The sequence below is a fragment of the Equus caballus genome, chromosome 2, assembly GCF_041296265.1.
Source record: "Equus caballus isolate H_3958 breed thoroughbred chromosome 2, TB-T2T, whole genome shotgun sequence".
Classification (NCBI taxonomy): Eukaryota; Metazoa; Chordata; class Mammalia; order Perissodactyla; family Equidae; genus Equus; species Equus caballus.
In genome coordinates, this window is record NC_091685.1 from 24,691,212 (window position 1) to 24,710,062 (window position 18,851).

At 41.7% G+C, this 18,851-nt stretch overlaps 1 protein-coding gene across 4 annotated transcripts in view; it reads right to left on the minus strand.

The window, feature by feature from the left end:
• The window catches only part of KHDRBS1 (KH RNA binding domain containing, signal transduction associated 1), a 37,263-nt gene extending 20,420 nt beyond the window's left edge, over positions 1 to 16,843 (minus strand). For 3 of the 4 annotated variants that reach the window (XR_002805587.2, XR_011436473.1, XR_011436472.1), the window contains exons 1-4: positions 16,062 to 16,842; positions 5,554 to 5,678; positions 4,296 to 4,412; positions 2,942 to 3,088 (exon numbers count right to left, since the gene is read on the minus strand). Coding sequence is in view for 1 of the 4 variants with exons in the window: in XM_023634506.2 (XP_023490274.1) it covers positions 2,942 to 3,088; positions 4,296 to 4,412; positions 5,554 to 5,678; positions 16,062 to 16,443 (771 nt within the window). In the remaining 3 variants the exon portion in view is untranslated. Of the gene's footprint in view, positions 1 to 2,941; positions 3,089 to 4,295; positions 4,413 to 5,553; positions 5,679 to 16,061 lie in introns of all 4 variants that reach the window. The other variant, XM_023634506.2, reaches the window with a different exon arrangement.
• Between the last annotated feature and the right edge of the window lie 2,008 nt (positions 16,844 to 18,851).

Here is an 18,851-nt window from a genome sequence, read left to right on the forward strand (position 1 = left end):
CCCTTGAGTCCAATTATTACCAAAGCAAATATCACCCCATTAGCTAAAATGCCACATGTTGAATAATTCCTGGTAAATTATATCTCACACATGACAGTCAAGACATGTTCTAACTTTCCCAAATTAAGGACTTTATTATGAATTGCATAAAGAATACTCTATTATCTATCATATTTACACATTTTTTTATATCATCTATCATATTTACCCATTTTTCATGAAATGTTGCTATTTTGTTGGACATGGACTATAACTTGAAGAAGTACAATGAAACCTATGTTTCTACAGGTCTCTTCGTTATCATCTAAAATGTATTTTTAAAAATGTATCGAAAGGCATTAAAGTCTTCACTAACTTGGAAGGCCAAGAATACCTCCATCTTGATTCTATGTCTTAAATAATTTCTTTAGAACTCTGTTTAAATTTAAGCTACACAGTCCCATAGTTCTGCAAGGCATGATGAGTACGTTTTCAGTAATTTTTGCATTGTAGATTATTACTTGCTGACAGAATCAGACAGGTGCATTATAAAAAACATCCCATATAACATTTTTAGGCTACCTTTAAACATCACTTACTAAAGGAATATATAAAAGCTTTCACAAAGCAAAGAATCTTCAATCCTGGTAAGCTGAAATCACTGCATTAACTTTTTATATTTAAATTTCTATAAAACTTATTTTATGGAAACTACATTTTTAAAAAGCAAAACTTGTTAGTCCTGAGTTCAATTTCATTTTTAACTCATTACTGGAATGTAATTAGATAAATCAAGTTACAATGTGTAAGAAGCCTATTTTGGCATTATAGAAGAAAATCTTACTAAAATAAAATGAACTATTAGAAAAAAAAAATTACCTGTCTCCAAAATCTAGGCTTTAAATCATTAGACTATATTGCCTTTTTTGTCCAACTGAGGAACTCGCACTCACTCTCACAAGACAGTCTAAAATATTACCTCTTTTGAAAAACCTTCCCTTGATGCCACCACCCCTACTTCCTTCACTTTACCCAAAGCACCACATAGTTTTCCCTACCCACTTACCACATCTTTCTAGAATTATCTGTCTTTCTCACTAGACTGTAAGCTCTTCAGGAACCATTCCTGTATCTTTAGACCCAAGGCACAGTATTAGGCATCTACCAGATAGGGAACAAACGTTTGGGAAGAACAAGGAAACTGAGGCTCAGAAAGTGAAATAACAACTTGTCCAAGATGATGCAGATAAAGCTCCCAGTCCAGTGCTCTTCCTACCATCCCAGGAAGCCTCTCTGGTACAGTTAATGGTTCTATGGGGAAAATGGAGGACTCTGGTCATGGATGCAAAAATAGGCTCACTTTTTTTCTTCACAAGAAGGAAGAACTGAGTCAAATACCATTTGCAAATCTTTTCACATATTTCCTGATGAGAGCCATTCAGTCTTACTACCTGAAGTATTTTTATATATCCCAGGTGACACAGCTTCAAGAACAGAAGATTCTAGTCACCACAGAGAAATGCCCCACTCAACTCTTCACTTCCTCCTACCTTACACATTACTGCTCCTTGAGACTCACACTGGAGAATCAAGTGACCAGCGACAGTCCATTTGCTCAGATTCTTCCAACTGCCAAATCAACACTGAGGAAACCCAGATCTTCCAGGCAGGCATCTTTTTCGAAGATCCACTTACATGGGAGCCTTGAAAACCTATCCTTTTTGAGAAATATGCTGAGACTGATGACAAAGAGGAGATGACCATTCCCCTGTGGTCCTTCAGAAACTGAGTGGCTCAGGATGCTTCGATACAACACCTCAAAAAGAGTAAAAAGAACTCCCTCAAGGGAAAATTTGCCAGCTCTGAGTTTTTCTCTGGGATGTTTTAAACTGGCTGTTTCAGAGTGAACACTCTAATGATGAGTACTTGGAAGCGAAGCAGCTGCTGAGGCATCTGAGATAGTGCTGGCAGCCTTGGAGCTCAGCATTAGAGGCACACACTGCCTATAAATTTTTGCTCTACCGATTCTCACATCCTCTGACACATTTACTTCCAACTCCCTCATTTTACATAGACAAGAAAACCTAGAACTCTCTCTCACCTCCCCTTAGTTTTAGTGAAGAAATATGATGCTTACTCAATTCTAGTTGAATAGTATTCCAAATGCTTCCTAAGGTTCCAGATTCTCCCGTGGTTATTAAATATTCAACAGTCGTATGTTAACTCTGACAACCACCAGGGCTTGCTAAAAAGGCCAAAATTGCATCATTTTCTACTTATTCAAAGAACGAACCCTCTGAAACGTGACAGGTAACATGGTCTGTCTCAACTCTTTCTGGGCCTTAGTTATATTCTGAACGGAGCTGCACATCAGTTTGTTTCAACATCATCAACAGTCAAGCTTGTAACAATCAAGCCTCCTTCAAATCAAACTCTACTTGAGCAAACTCCTTCAGGAGAGAAAGCCCTACATGTACCCAGGTCAGAATTTAATCCAGTAACACTTTAAGTATATAAGCTTCTTGCTACTATCCTCTAGACTCTTTAGTGTCTAGAACACAAACCCTTGAATGCAGGAGGTTTATGACCCTCTTACTCATTTTCCTATCATAACCTCTCGGTTACACACTAGTACCAAAATACTCAGCTCAGTGAAGACCCTGATAAATCTTTGTTAACCAGATGTTAGCCTCCCAGACACATGTGGATTCAGGATACTGACAACAGATACTGGTATACAATTAAAACCACACTGGACAAGGAAGGGTAGAGTGGCCTTGGGGCACAGTGCTTTGAGAACTAGGTACAAGTAATGGATGACCTCAGAAATACAAACACAAATGCAGAATTTGGTATGCAATTTCGGGTTATCAGAGAACTTGGTTGATAACCCCTGCCTTGGCAACAGCACAAAATCCCAGATCTCTCTTGCTCAAAAGACATAGGATATGGATTTCCTTACTGGTACTAGAAACTTCTTGACTTCCTCCATAGCATGGGCCATAAGAGCATAAGCCTCACATGGCGGTCCAAAGACTTCAATGAAGACATGCAGATCCATATTCAAGTGGGCATATTTGGGGTCTCCACCTTTGCGCAACTCTTCCTCCTATGGAAAACAGAGAAAAACATCACATCACACGGATTAGAAAATGATACCTTCACCTCAAGGGAAAAGGAACATCAAGAAATAACCTCAACATCTAAGAAAAGCAATAAAAGTGTAGGAAGAAAGTAAAAAAGCTCTGGAGAATAGTAATTTAGACAACCTGCTAAATCTGCAATTGGTCTGCTGCTAAAAGTTAACTGTTGTCTTGAATCCCCCATGTATTCACTGGAGTTCTTATTACAAGGTATAGAAGAGACAAACTTAATACTGGTCTCCATGCAGATAACTGCACTTGTCAAGCATTCATTCATTCATTCATTCATTGCCAAATATTTGCTTTTAAATCCCAGGCAGAGCTGTTAATCACCAGGCTCTTCTTATCTGCGTAAATGGTCTGGGAACTCAAGTTCTAGGGGAGGAAAGTAGTCAGGACAAAGAGAAGGAAATCTCATTAGCTAGAATAACAAACCTCAGCCCTGACTGTATTCATCTAGTGAGAAATGTGACTGGACAAAAGAAGAGGGTCTGAGAAAACAATGTTCATCAATTAGGCTGCATAAAAGGAAGCCTGAGTCAGTTTTTAGGCTGCAGCAGTATGTCTCATTTAAAAAGCTGATCCTAGAAGGCTAAGACTGTTCTGTTTTGGTGGGAAGTTTCTTGGCACTTACAAAGAGTATGGGGCTATGGCATGGAAAAAACAAAGATTAGGTTCTGCTGTCAGGATTGCTTGGAGTTTCTGTTGGAATACTTTCTTTTAGTGGGCCTCACATTCCAGCTGGCTGTAAAACAAACCAGCTAACTAATCCTCAGATTCACCTGCACTCACAACACTATTGTTCTCACTTTCCCATGTTACCAGAAAAGGAATATGCTGTTCACATTTTACTGTCTTTAGTCTGGCTAAGTTTTAGAACCTCCTTCCAAGCTTTCACAGATACGCTTACTAATGCCAAAGTCGCTACTGCTGTTTCCATTACTATGCAGTCAAAAGTCAGGAAGAAAACAATCACCAGGGCACACCTTGGCTCTTCCAGGGTTGCCAATCAAGTAAATTAATTTGGTCTATAATCTGTTAACATCCAACGCTAATTTAAAGGAGTCACACTCTGTACATATACAAGTGCTGGCTCCCATAAGGCAGCCATACTGGACTCTGGCTACTGAAAAGGTATGCAGGTATCCTCTTGCCTCACTAACGTGAGCTTACCTTGGCTTTGTCTCTCATCGAGCCCTTTCCCAAAACAGAAATCTTTGCACCAGTCTCTTCTTGCAGTCTTTTAATTGTATTCCCTTGTGGTCCAAGGATCTTTCCCACAAAATTGAACTGACAGAAAATAAAAACAGATTTCTAAATACATATGGTCCTATAAAACATTTCCGTGTGTATTTATCTCATTTGTCCTCAACAACCCTCTAAAATAGAGTATTACCATTTCCATTTTACTGAAGGATATTCTGATGAAGTAATTAGCCTAAGGTTATACTAAAAGTGGCAGTTCCTAGACTTGAATTCCGGTTTCCTGATGTAGTCTGGTGCTCCCTCCATAATATCACACTGTAACCCTTTTTACTTCTCTTTGTACTTTAACATACATAAACATTTTTAAGGCAGTTACCTCAGAACAGAAGAGACATATGGCACCTTTGGTAGCACTGGTTTAGTAAACTAAATATAACTGATTGCTTTCCCAAAAAAAGGAAAAAAGGAGGAGGAGGAGAAGGAAAAGGAGAAGGAGGAAAGGGAGGAGGCAGACGAGGGTGGAGAAGGGGGAGGAGAGAGGGAGGAGGGGAGGAGAAGAAGAAGAAAGCATTTATTTAAAAGTAAAACTTTGAGTAAGAAATAAAATTAACTCATCCAGTCAAGGATTTGTGTTATATTTCCTTTATTTAGATTTCAGGTCAATCTTTTGACAGAGAGCAACTCCTCGGGGTTCACTTTTTTTCCTTTGAACTTGGAGCCTGAACAAACATTTGAGAAAGAAACACTTTCTTCTCTCTTTTTAAGGAAGATTAGCCCTGAGCTAACAGCTGCTGCAATCCTCCTCTTTTTGCTGAGGAAGACTGGCCCTGAGCTAACATCTGTGCCCATCTTCCTCTACTTTATACATGGGACACCTGCCACAGCATGGCTTGCCAAGCAGTGCCATGTCTGCACCTGGGATCCGAGCCAGTGAACCCCGGGCTGCCGAAGCAAAACATGTGAACTTAACTGCTGCGCCACCCGGCCGGCCCCAAGAAACTCTTTTTGATAACAAAAAGATGATTATATTTCCTTCCTGGATGTAGCTAAGCTATTAGTTATGGACTTAGATGTTTCAACTGCCAAAAACAGGTACTGCAAGTATGAGAGAAGCTTCACAGGCTTAAGTTTCTGATACATCACAATCTCCAGAAGTCTTTATTACAGCCCATGACTCTTGCATCTACAAAGATAACTCAAAGAAGTGAGGCACTTTTTGCCTTACCTTGGGATACTGCTTGACAGGTATCAGTACCCGCTCCTTCAACTTCATGTTCTTGTGAGAAAATAAATCCAAGTAATTCTCCTCATCATCCTTTTTTGAATCCCCTTTCTGAATCTTCTCAATTTCTGAATAGGACAAATAGAATTTAATTTACTTTTCTTCTGGTAAATAAAGGCAAATCTCCAAGTCTGCTTACAGCAATAACATGGAGTGCTGTATAATGAGACCAAATAGTTCAGAAGAATGTGCTAATTTCAGATACAGACTGGCTGAAAGCACCAAAGTTATACGAAGCCGACTAGAAAACCCAAAGCCTGCTTCTAACAATAGCAGTTTGCTCTTCCACCCCCACCTGAAGACTGTACATGGGACACATTCAAATGTTTCTTAAGAATAAATGGATTTTTACAAGACTAATGGGGTGAGGATGGGGAAAAGAAATGGACTAAAAAAATAAAAAATCTGCACCAAGAAAAAACACAAAGTCATATATTTATGAAGAAACAAAAGTCAGTAATTTAACTATATGATGGAGTGTTCAGTTAAAATCCTACTTTGACAGTGGTGCTTTGGATTGTAGTAGCCCCTAAAAGTTTGAAAGACCTGGCTCTTAACTCTGCCACTCACTAGTTGCGTGAACTCTGAAAAGTTATTTAATTGTTCTGAATTTTGGTTTCCTTATTTGTGAAATGGAGGCAATATATACCTCATGAGGTTGCTATAAAGACAATAAAATAACATATATACACACGCTAATTAAAGCCCATTTCTTAGGAAGAGCTTAATATACAGTCAACATTATCTAGCCCAAATTCAGTTTATGTCCTAAAGTAAAAAAAAAAAAATGCACCAAGATACTTTGAACTCGCAGGTAAAGACAGTTTCATCAGAAAGAACTTGAATATCCAAAACAATTTCCTATCATTGGGGAATTTCATTCATTCAGTGATTGCAAGTTTGAGAGCTTCCTGTGGAGAGGCAGATGAAGGGAGAGATACAGGTATGATCATTAACCTCTACGCAACATTTACTAAGAACCAGGCACCTATCCTGCAAAGCACAGGAGATACAAGAGAACAAGTCAGATATGGTCCCCATCTTCACTAGGTTTATACACTAGTTCCCAGTCTATGAAGCTGGCCATGAAGCACAGTTAAGTAAAGTGACAAGAGTACCAACAGAGACGGGGCAAAGTGTGCAGGCAATGAACAAAAACTAAAAGGTTATATAGTGCACTGCGAGCAGTCAAAATAAGAAATTGATACTCCCTAAAATCACTGGAACATTCTAAATAACACAGAATTTTCTCCTCATAATATTCTCACATTGTGTTTCTATCTTCTACAACTTTAAGGCAAAGGTTCTCAAACTTGCCTGCATCAGAATCACCTGGAGGACTTGTTAAACTAGACTGCTGGGCCCCAACTCCAGCCTGGGATTTGTATTAGGGATTTACAGTTCTAACAAGTTACCAGGTGATGCTGGTATTGCTGGCCTAGGAACCACACTTTGAAAACCAGTGGTTTAAAGGTATCCAGATATACTACCTCAAACACATTCTGCAAATCTACACCTTTAACTGTTAGTTTAAAAATAACTGTTCAGACTAAGTTCAGCTGTGACGTACACAGATGAAAGAAAGTTATTTTGACTCTGACAGACTTCATAAGAGTTCAGAATTTCAAACTCAAGAGTTCTGTTTATTAAACAACCTAATTTCAGATGTTATAGTATTTGGTGAGCTAACTGGCCCACTCAGGCCCAAGAGCACATACTCCCTGTCTTTTTGACAATTAATACTGCTCATTATATTGATTATTTTTTTAAGGAAGAGCCCTGAGCTAACTTCTGTGCCCATCTTCCTCTACTTTACACGTGGGAAGCCTGCCACAGCATGGCTTGAGAAGCAGTGCGTATATCCGTTCCGGAGATCTGAACAGGCAAACCCCAGGCCGCTTTCCACCAAAGTGGAGCGCTCGAACTTAACTGCTACGCCACGGGGCCAGGCCCAGCATATGGTAAATATTCTTAACTAAACCTTTACTCCTATGAGAAGAACAGTAAATGACAGTGCTCTTCACACTCCTATGTTTCACTGCTTGGAATAGAAAACAAATTTGACCTTAAAATTAACAGACTAAATGCTTCATTCAACATCCTGTTTGTTTGCTGTTTTCCTGGTGGTATATCCTGACCTCCACCCCTTCCCACCTACTGCTAATAGTAACTTTTTCTAGCCACTAGTTTTGAGACTACCATCTCTGTATACCTCTCCTCTTGAGCTTCCAGGCTGGAAAACTGGGTGCTTAACCATCAAACGTCCTAAAGGAACAAGTCACATTTCTGATCTGAAAACATCACTGAAGAGATTCTAAAAATGTGGAACAGGGGCCAGCACAGTGGCGCAGCGGTTAAGTTCACACATTCTGATTTGGCGGCCCAGGGTTTGCCAGTTCGGATCCCAGGTGCGGACATGGCACCGCTTAGCAAGCCATGCTGTGGCAGGCATCCCACATATAAAGTAGAGGAAGATGGGCATGGATGTGAGCTCAGGGCCAGTCTTCCTCAGCAAAAAGAGGAGGATTGCAGCAGATGTTAGCTCAGGGCTAATCTTCCTTAAAAAAAAAGAAAAAGTAGAACAAATTACATACTTCATTTTATCTATGTCCCTGTGTATCCTAATTGCTATCATCTAGTTAGACCCTTCAGCTGCATTTTATACCACTTTCCAGAAACTTTACTTGGTCAGTGCAGGAAGATAAGACTCAAAGTCTGTTAATCTGCTGTACTCCTACAGGAAGCAGGGCTGCAAAAATTGAACCCAGCAGAAAGGTTTGTTTATATGCATTGTAATGCACCCTGTGAATTTAAGGCTTTTCTATAACATGGATCCTTCTGCAATATTTTGAACTAGTCAGATCTTAAATAGAATCCCTTTCCAATTTATCTCACAATTTAAAAAACAATATTAAAGTATTTTTAGAGAATTCAAAGAATAACAATTTAAATAAAACAGAACTGAAAAGAGAGAATCAGGAGGAGTTTATCAGACAAAACAAAAGACTAAGAGGCAACCCGAGCCTTCAAGAGGGTCATCTTCCATGTCCGGAAGGGGAAGGACTGAACATTCATTCAGTGCCTACTATGTCTCAAATACTGTACAAATATTACCTCATATATCCTAAAAAATTACTCAGTGAGGTAGCTGGTACTATCCCCATCTTATAATTGAGGAAACAAACTCAGAGAAGCTAAATCTCTAAGCCACAAAGCTGTTACAGTACCAGAATAAGGATTAAACCCAGATTTTCTCTAACTTCAAACCTCATGCTTTTATTATTGCCTCTCAACGAGGGGATTGTAGGGGAAGGGGGCACTTTATTTAAATAAGAGTGAGCTGATTTTGTAAAATTCTAGGAAGTTTATACCCTTAGACACTGTCATGTGCTAAAAGCAATGAAAGGGCTCTGTGGGTGCCTCAGATGTTCAGTTGCCTGATCTCGCTTTTCTTTTTCTTTTCAATTCTATATTTCTCTCCTTGGCCTCACTTCTCTTGGAGAGCTAGGAGCAGGCTGTAATGGGAAGGAAAAAAAAAAATCAAAGAGAAGCTTCACCAAAATGGCTTGCCCTCAGGCAAAAGTACTTCTAGACAACTTTGTTGAAACTGACTCCTTTGAATGATCTTTGCCTGGGCCTCGGGAGACGCTGGATGTCCTAAGAAAGAAAAGCTCAGGTGTAAACAACACATAGAGGGACCCACATTTCCTAGCCAGATGTCTACAATAATCCTATCTTATATCCAGTGCCTTTTACATGTCTGGAATTTTGTATTTATAACCAGAAATATCCTCATTTAATAGGTAAAGAGCCCTGGGCTCAGAAAAGTTATATAACTTGTCCAAGATCACACAACTAAATAGCGACAGAGCAAGTATTTAAACTCAGGTTACTCTTTACATCAGTCAGCAAATTCAACTTATCTTGTGGCATTTCTTTTACTCTTTTACTGTAACTTAATTTTTCCGTTTTTGGTAGGTCCTATCACAACCAGACTGTAAGCTCCGAAGGATGAGGACTGCTTCTTAAATGCCTGTCTCAGAGCAAAAAGCACGGGTTTTGAAGCTAGACAGAACTGAGTTTAACTCCTAACTCTGTTACATGCTTTGTGTGTGACCTCAGGCCAAGTCATTGGACCTCTCTTAGTCTTCCCTTCTTACTTTTAAAAAGGAAGATAAAAGAGGAGAGAGAGATTTAATGAACATGAAATGTTAATACTAGAGAAGTCTGTAAAAATTATATACAAATTTTATCAACTGGACTGGCTTAACTAAACAGATTACCACTACATTCATTAACTGAACATATGATAAAGGCTGCATAAAGAGGAAGACAATGGTCAAGCTTTCAGGTGTCCAGAGATAGTGTTTGTAGGAGGGCAAGAGTCATAGGATATGTGCTTCAAAAGGTCAGGGGTCACGCCATCCTCTAGACTGTCAATGCACTTGGTTCATACTTCTAACCACAGTACTCCTTCCCCTGTTAATGATTTCTAGACCCCTTCCATCACTAAACTGAGTGTCTGCCATTCTTAGTACAATGCCTCAGTCACAACAGGCATCTAGAAACGTTTACTGAGTGAAAGAAATGGACTATCAACATCTCCAAATTTCCGCAATGATTCATGCGACTTTATCATTCTCAAATTTATAATTCTCTGTCCTATACCTTTTCTGTTGGCACCACCTTTTGGAATCACAAGTCCACTAAGCTTACTATCTTTGTATTTAAAAATTTCTATTCTTTTTACTTATCAAATTACTTACTGTTTTAAGAAAGAGCACAAAGCAATAGGTTTCTTAATTATTTTTGGGTCATGGGCCCCTTTGAGAATCTGAAAGCTACAGGCTAGCTCCCCAGAAAAAACACACTCTATCTTGCATACAATGTTGACTGATGGTGGGTATTGGTTCAAAAAATCCCCCAAAGCCTGAGTTAGGAGCCCTCTAAAGAGCTCAACTCTCACATTTCAGGATAGTGGCAAACTCTCTTACGGCATATTGACCATGGTCTCCCAAATCTCTTCTTAGGGCACAACTTAAGAGTTTAGGGCTTTTTTAAAACAACTTTTTGAGATACTTGTAGATTTATATGTTGTTTTAAAAAATAAGAGCTCTCATATACCCTTCACCCAGTGTTCTTCATAATATTTTGCATATCAATAATACAATATTGTAACCCCAAAATTAACATGAACACAACTGACTTTACTCAGATTTCACCATTTTTCATGCACTTCTTTGTGCGTGTGTTTAGTTCTATGGAATTTAATCAAATTCATGTCACCACCACCACAGTCAAGGTACAGAACAGTTCCATCACAAGGAACCCTCGTGCTACGCTTCTACAGCCACAGTCACCTCCCTCCATCTCTCCCTCATCAACTAATCTGTTCTCCATCTCTATTATTTTGTCTTTTCAAGAATGTTAAATTAGTGGAATTATATAGTATGTGACCTTTTGAGATTGGCTTTTTTCACTCATCATAATTCTCTTGAGATTCATCTAAGTTGTTGCAGTTATCACTAATTCACTTTTTATTGCTGAATAGTATTCCATGGTATGGATGTACTACAGTTTAAGTATTCACCTATTTGAGACATATGGTTTGTTTCCAGTTTTTGGCTAAATGAATAAAGCTTCTATGAACATTCATGTAAAGGTGTTGTGTGAACCTAAGCTTTAATTTTTCTGGGATAAATGCCCAAGAGTGCAATTGCTGAGTAGTATGATAAACACAAGTTTAGTTTTGTTAAAAAAATGCTTTATCAGAGAAATATGTACGCTAACAATATTTTAGTTAACCTTGCTAGTATTATGTTCTATAAAAATAGTATTGTACTGCACGTATGACGCCTTACGGGTCTTACTTTTTCACTTAACATTAAATTTCCAAGATTTTTCCCTATTGTTGCATGTCACTGTATTTTTCATTTTCACTGTTGTATACATATTTCATTTTGAAAACCTCACGGTATCCAGCCAATGATGAAACAAGTTGCACCATTCTGTGAACAAGGTGCACCACTTTATGAATGAGGCATTCACGTGCAAAAGTTTCTTTGGGCATATTCCTAGGAATAGTGTTGCTGAATTTTAAGGCATTTGAATGTTCAGCTTTCAGATGAAATGCCAAACTGTTACCCAAAGTGGCTGTACCAATTCACACTTCCACCAGCAATGTTTAAGAGTTCCTTCTAATTCACATCCTCTCAAGCCCTAAGTCTTATTTGACTTAATTGTTGTCAATGTAGCAGGTTTTCATTATTTTCCTGTCTCCAAAATTTTTTTTTCTCATTTATCTTCATTTACTCTTTCAGCTACTTTATAGTCAACATGTCAAGTTGGAAAAATAAATCCAACTGGAATTAGTTTGGAAAATGCAAAAAAATCAACATGTTAATTTAAAAGTTCTGTCATCTTTATAACACCAGTTCTTCCCTGACCTCCCTACTCCAGCCCAGGACATGGCATATTTTTCTTGTCAGATCTTCCTTTATCACCTTCAGTAAAAATTTATTTATCACATACTGATAATATGTGATCCCAATATTCCTCATCTATAATATTGAGATAAAAATTCTTCCTACCTCACAGAATGGTCAAGGAAGATGGAATTAATGAGTAGTATACCTTATGGCACATGTTAACATGCTCTACAAAGGTTAAATATTATTGTTATTGTTTGTTATAATTATTTATATACATTTTGAACTCATTTTTATTGCTTATCCCCAGGTATTTGATAGTATTCTAAAAATGAGATCATTTCGTCAATTCTTTCCTAATTGGCTACTGCTCATGTATCAGAAACCTACTGATCTGTACATCTTTATTTTGTAACTAGCCACATCACTGACCACGTTCCTGGGTAAATAACGACGAAGTTATTGCAAATAGTGATAACTTCTGCTTCTTTCTTTCCTAATATTTATACTTATACCTATACTTGATCTATATTCCTTTGCAATTCCACTTTTCTGGTTTTAATAGGTTTTGCTAGCCCTGTAGAATGAAATGGGACCGTCTAGATATATTTCTGTAGTATATTGTAAATAAAATACAGGAATTAACTATTCTGACGTTTCCATAGACTTTGTAAATGTTCTCCACTGGGTGCTTTTGGAAGACAGATTTCTGAGTATCCTTTCAAGATCTTCTGAGGATTGTTAATCTACTCAAAAATGCTTACTTATTCCTGAGTCATTTATACTAACATACATTTTCCTAACTTTAGGAAGCAGAAAAAGAACACTGATATACATAAAAGCACCTTACGTATATTACGTAAATATTTAACACAGATAATGTTATTTTTGTTTCAGAAAACAAGCATGGGTATCTTGAACCCTTGCATGTCTGCAACTGCTTTTAATCGTCATCATAGTTGAATATCAATTTGGCTAATACAGAAGTCTATATTTAAAATCGAAATCCCTCAGAATTGTGTTGATATTTTTTTATCATGCAATGAAGAGGAATATTAATTTGTCAAATATTTAGTAAGAGGCCACTCTGTGTGGCACTCTTCAAGGAACAGGAGAGACAGCAGTGAACAAAGCAGACAAAAGATCCCTGCCCTGGTGGAGGTGGCACTCTAGCCACGAAGGAGAAGGGGTGGTCAACAAACACACACATAACTACAATACATGGTGCATCAGATGCTGATAAGTGCAAAATAAAGTAAAGCTGGGAAAGGGACAGAGAGCTGTGTGGTGGTAAAGCAAGAGTGGTCTGGGTCTTGTGGCACCTCTTGGGAAATGGGTAGAGGTACCTGGAAGAGTCAGGGTCCCAAGTGCTAGGCTCTGCTCTCTGTTTCCTTCTTCTTCTGTATCTTGGCCTCGTCATCTTCACTGCTCTGTTAGCCAGCACTCTGATGCATTCAAATAGATTTCCTTTTAATATTTTGTCCAATTAGTACAAAATATTTTAAGTTCAATTTGTTGCTGGTACTATAGTGGGGGTAGAGAGGATAAGGTGTGTGGATCCAGACTTGGACTGACTTCAAATCCTAGTTATGCCGTTTCCTAATTTTGTTACCTTAGCCACAGTATTTAATCTCTGTGTGCTTTGGTTCTTCATCTGTAAAAGTGAGGATAAGATAACTTCCTCGAAGCATTGTCATGAAGACTTTAATATTTGATGTAAAGTGCTCAACCAGTGCCTGGCACAAGAAACGTTAGCTCTATTTTTCTTACATGTATCCTTATCAGAGCTTAGATACTACCAGTCTGTCTTCTCAGAGTCTCACTTCCTCATAGTTGGTTGACTTCATTACAATCCCTTTTCCAGATCATTCAAAAATACCTTAAAAGCTGGGTCCAATATACATCAAGACTTATCCATGCTAAGAAGTATCCATATATTCCAAATCTGTTCTCTCAATAAGCCAGCATTACCTCAATCCCATTTCTCCAATTAAAATTTCAGTTTGCTTAAAAAAAAAAAAAAAATTAAAAGAGCCCAAGTTAAAAAAGTTAAAGAGCACTCTCTTGTAACAGAAGTTACGCACTGAGAGAAGCGTGAAAATTATAAGTAACTTTTAAGGATCAATAGTTTTTTATGTTTATCCTAAGAAACTACCTTTTACTTAAAAGAGAAACACCATGCTGGGCACCTGATGTGGTCAGAAAGGCAAAAAAACACCTTGTGTTTTCATACCTTTTTCAGAATCATGGATTTACAACTACAAGGAAACTGTGGTGACGTGCTATCTATTGACAATAGGTCAAAAGGTCAAAGAACTGAGGTAGTGCTTTTAGACATCATTTAATCCTCACAACTCACCATCCCACTTTACAGATGAGGTTACTGGGGTTCAGAGAATTTCCTAGGAGCAGGTAACTAGTTAATGGTCAGAATTTCAAACCCAAGCCAACAACTTCAAGTTTGAAGGTTTGTTACTCTATTTTCACGCTTTTAATCTGGACTGATTAAAGATTTGAGGAAATAAAAACTAGACTACCACATCAATCTTTACCATTTAGTCTGACATTCCTAAATCTGCATGTATTTGCTTTCAGATTCAAACACCTGGTGTTTGCTATATGCAAGACGTATGAAAAATATAAAGATAAAAGGCAATCTTTGCCCTCAAAGAGCTTGCCAGAAGGACACAATGAACGGGTAATGTTTCAAACAATCTGACTGTGTTACAGAACAGCAAAGCACTGAGCTGAAAATATAAGCAGTTTATAGAAATATTTTTATTCTTGAGCACTGCGTGCTTTGTTCATTGTGTTTAAAAGTAAAGACCCTTTACCAATGTTGGGAGATAGAGAACAAAGGGAGGGAAATGATATTTTCATAACCATCCGTTCATTCTATCGACCTTGCCAAAGAGTCCAACTACTCATTCAGCGTTGAAGGCTGTGAATTTTTACTCGCTTAATAGAATCTAGGTATCATAAGAAATACTTATTAAAACGTTTTAACTAGAAGTGAGAGCAAAACAGACGGCTTTAGGGAGAAATCAGAGCGACTAGGTGATTGGCCGGCGCCGAGCAGGAAAGGAGCGCTGGTCTACAGACAGAGAACAAAGACGACTCCTACTCTTCCTCCTCTGTTTCACTCCTGAAGCCCAAAGGAAAACACTAAAAAGACCAAGCCTTTCAGGTAGAAGCGTCGTGCAACTTCTCTCAATTTTTGTCCACCTCACTGGAAATGTCATGCACACCACCTTTTCCCTCCCTCTAATCATCTCATTTCACTGTCTCTAGGGCTATTTTTCCTCTCCTTGAAGGATGAGCCCACGGTATAAAATAAACGGATCCAACCTTCCGGCTCCGTAGCAATTATCATTTTATCGGCCGAAGTCGGAAATCGGAGTGGGGAAACATCAAGCTCCAATTCCCACAGGTTGCTCCTGCCTCGGAGCAACTTCAGCTCCAGGACCGCTAAGTCCCCCCCACCCCGGCCCCTGCGACCGCGACGCGCTGGACAGGGCACCTGAGCCTCACCCCGGCTCACCTGGCCTCTCCCTCCCGGCCCCCCACTCCGGCCCTCCCCGCTCGGGCTGTCTTCACCTCCTACACTCTCCCTTGAGGCGCCTGCCGCCACCCGAGATCAAAAGAGCTTTCCCTTTGCGGGGAAGAGGGAGATAAAGGTTCATTTCTGGAAGCATCGGAGCGCTAGCGGCGCCGGGCAGCTGCCAGGGGTGGGAGGGGAAAGGGTCGGCAAGGGGGCGGGGAGCTCGGCGCTATCCATCAAGATCTTTGCGCTAAGAGATCGCTAAGCCCCCTTAGGGCCTCCTCTGCAGCCTAGAAATCCCCCCCTCGCCCCTGCGCGGGGATGGGAAGGTGGGATCCAGGCTCCCGAGCATGAGGATGAAGAGGAGAGGCGAAGGGGAGTTCACGACTACCTTGGACCCGAGGGGGCGGGAAGCGAGCGGAACAAAGCCGCTGCCTCCCGTGCCCCCGGACGCCCCCGAGGGACCCCGGAGGCCGGCTCACCTGCGGTCAGCAACTGCATGGCGTGAGTGAAGGACGGATCGAGCGAGTCCTTCTCGGCCATAAGTTCGGGCAGGTACTTGTTCTCCGGCTCCATCTTGACGGAGGCAGTGGCTGAGGGGGGCAGCAGCGGGGTCGGCGCCGGACCGCCCACTGTCGCGTCTGGACCCGTGGCCGAGGGCGGCAGCAGCGGTGGCGGCTGCGTGGCGGGCGAGGCCCGGGCGCCCCCCCGGGACCCCCCTCCGCCTCCCCGGGACCGGTGAGGCAGCGGCGGCTGCCGAGACGGCGCCTGACGCACTGAGGGGTGGGCACCTGAGGGGTCCATGGAGCCGCTGCGGCCCGAGGACCGGCTCATGCGCCCGGCGGGGTCGTCCCGGCGCTGCATTGGGGAGGATGTGCGATCGAGGGATCGAGGAAGCGACGCGGCAGCGGCGGAGGCCCCAGCGGCGGTTGGCGGGGGTGGGAGAGCGGGAGCGACGGCGACTGAAGCCGACCCGAGCGACCCAGCGAGAGAGAGCACCGGAAATGAGGCGGCGCGCGTGCGCAGCCAGCCACCGGCACCGCCCTTGGGTCTCTCCGCGGAGAACAAAGTCCCCGGTCGGGCCACGGCGCTTGCGCACCGCCTCGGAGCCCGAAGAAGTCGCCTCCCCGCTCCCTTTTTCCGTCCGAGCCCGCCAGGCCAGAGCTCTGTGCGCGTGCGCGGGTGGCCGCGGGCTCCGTTCGTTTTCTTTTCCACGTGACTCGGCGCTAGCGGGACACGTGTCTCCTCCCCCTCTGGCCGAGTGCGCGGAGGGGGCGGGGGCTGTGGAATGTCTTTGTCTGCGCGCGGGCCCGCGGAGTGTGGGGCGGGAGACCTGTTACTCGCGGGGCCACGCCCCCTCCAACGGCTGAGCCGCTGCTGGGGGGGGGGGGCGGTGGGGGCTGTGCTTAATAGAGTGGATGGGGGCAAGGGGGAGAGGGGGCTTCTCTGAAGTATGGAGATAAAAGCAGACCCGCCTGGGAACCAGAGAGAATTGAGGCCGTCTAAACAGGAAGGGAGGAAGGAGAGAGGAAGAGACAGGGCACAGGGGAGACTAGGGGTGAAAAAGCAACCGCTAAGGGAGAGTCTGACGCAGGGGTGAGGGGTGGAGATGAGGAAAGGGAGCTTGGAAGAGAAATTGAGGAAGGACGGGTCAGTGGGAAGACTGAAGGCTATTGCAGGACTTGAACTAAGAGGTGAGGTTCAGATTAGAGACCTGAAATCTAGCAAAGGGCACCAGACCAAAGCAGGTTACCCAAGAAGTCGTATCCCACGGTTTCCTGTATAGTAGGCTCTAAAACATTTGCCGTTGTTGATCAGAGAAGTCGTCTTAAAAGATGAAGCGTTTTAGCTCTTTACATATAGTACTGCTTTCTGCTGACTTAAGTGTTTCTTCGCAAAAAAAGTGGGGTAGAGGCCAGGTCCTTGATCCCTGATGGTTGCATCATTAGGGTGGTTCCTTATACGGATGTGAGTGCGAATCCTGCCTTTGTGGGCCCTTCACAATGGATCGTTTCAGACTTGCTCAAAGAAACAGACTCTTACTACTGCTCTCAAGGCCAAGGTATATAGTCGACAGTCTCCCACAGCATTCTTCTCATCCTGGAGGGCTATATGCAAAAGGAGCCTAGGTCTCTACTCTCCCATAAATTCTCAGAGACCTGGTGCCTTCTCTAACCCTTCCTTCCCTCCACAGATTTTGCTTCCCCCATTCAAAGCGCTTACTCCCGTCCCTTTCCCTTCTGGATCAGTTCCCCTAAGAAGCCCACGCTTTTCAAAAGCATTTCTGGAAATTGTCCTCTGGGTGCCTGGAAACTGTTGATTTTTGGATCTGAAACTTAGAAGCCTTCAACTAGAGAACATTCAGGCCTGGTTACCTTCTTAGGGATGGGGGAGAGAAATCACCCATAGAAATGAGAACAAAACACAAATATCTCCATAAATTATCACATATGTATTATATGTGTGTATTTCCAGTGTCTGGTGCAGTATTTTAGTTTAAGGTCGCATACGTAGTTTATAGTCAAATAGGAGGAAGAAAAAGAATGCTTTTGAATAATTGGAATGGGAAATGTGATGTGACAAATGCCCAAAGATAAGTGAACATTAAGCGCAATTGCAGTTCAAAGCAGAAGATAGATTTCGGTCAGGGGAGAATGAGTTCCAGGCAAACGGAAGTGCGGATAGATGAGCAGAGATGAGATTGTCAGAGATGTGGCTGAAGAATCGGAGTAGCAATCTAGTTGCGGACTGTGAAGAAATAGGTGGATTGAGAGAGCACATGTATGGAGGAGGGGAAAGGGGGCAAGGAGAATTTATAGCTCCCTTGCAACTCATTTCTGCTGCCGTCCTTGAAAATCCTGCTTGAGTGGTGGTGTTACAAATGGCTGAAGTGTCCTTGCTCTGTAATGAGATGCCCAGATGGAGGCACCTTGAGCTGAGGGTAATAAAACTTTGATAAAGAAGCATCTGAGAAGGAGCTGGATAGTAGTATCTGTGGATTTCTAGACTAGAATCAACAGTCTTTCCAGATGCCTGTCAAACCTTAGTTTCTCTGAGGGTGGGGTTGAGGGGAGCTTTCAGCACTTCTTGGTGAGACACACGAAAGGTAATCTCTGAGGCGATGGGTTGCTGAAGCTGCGATGTATTTACCAAGTAAGTAAGGCAGCAGCCTTCCATTGTGGGCGCCCTTCCCTGGGACAGGGAAGAGTAATTCCTGTCTTGAAAGCCTAGAGGTCTGGAGTTTATTTTGTGTTGACCATGGTATGTTGTTC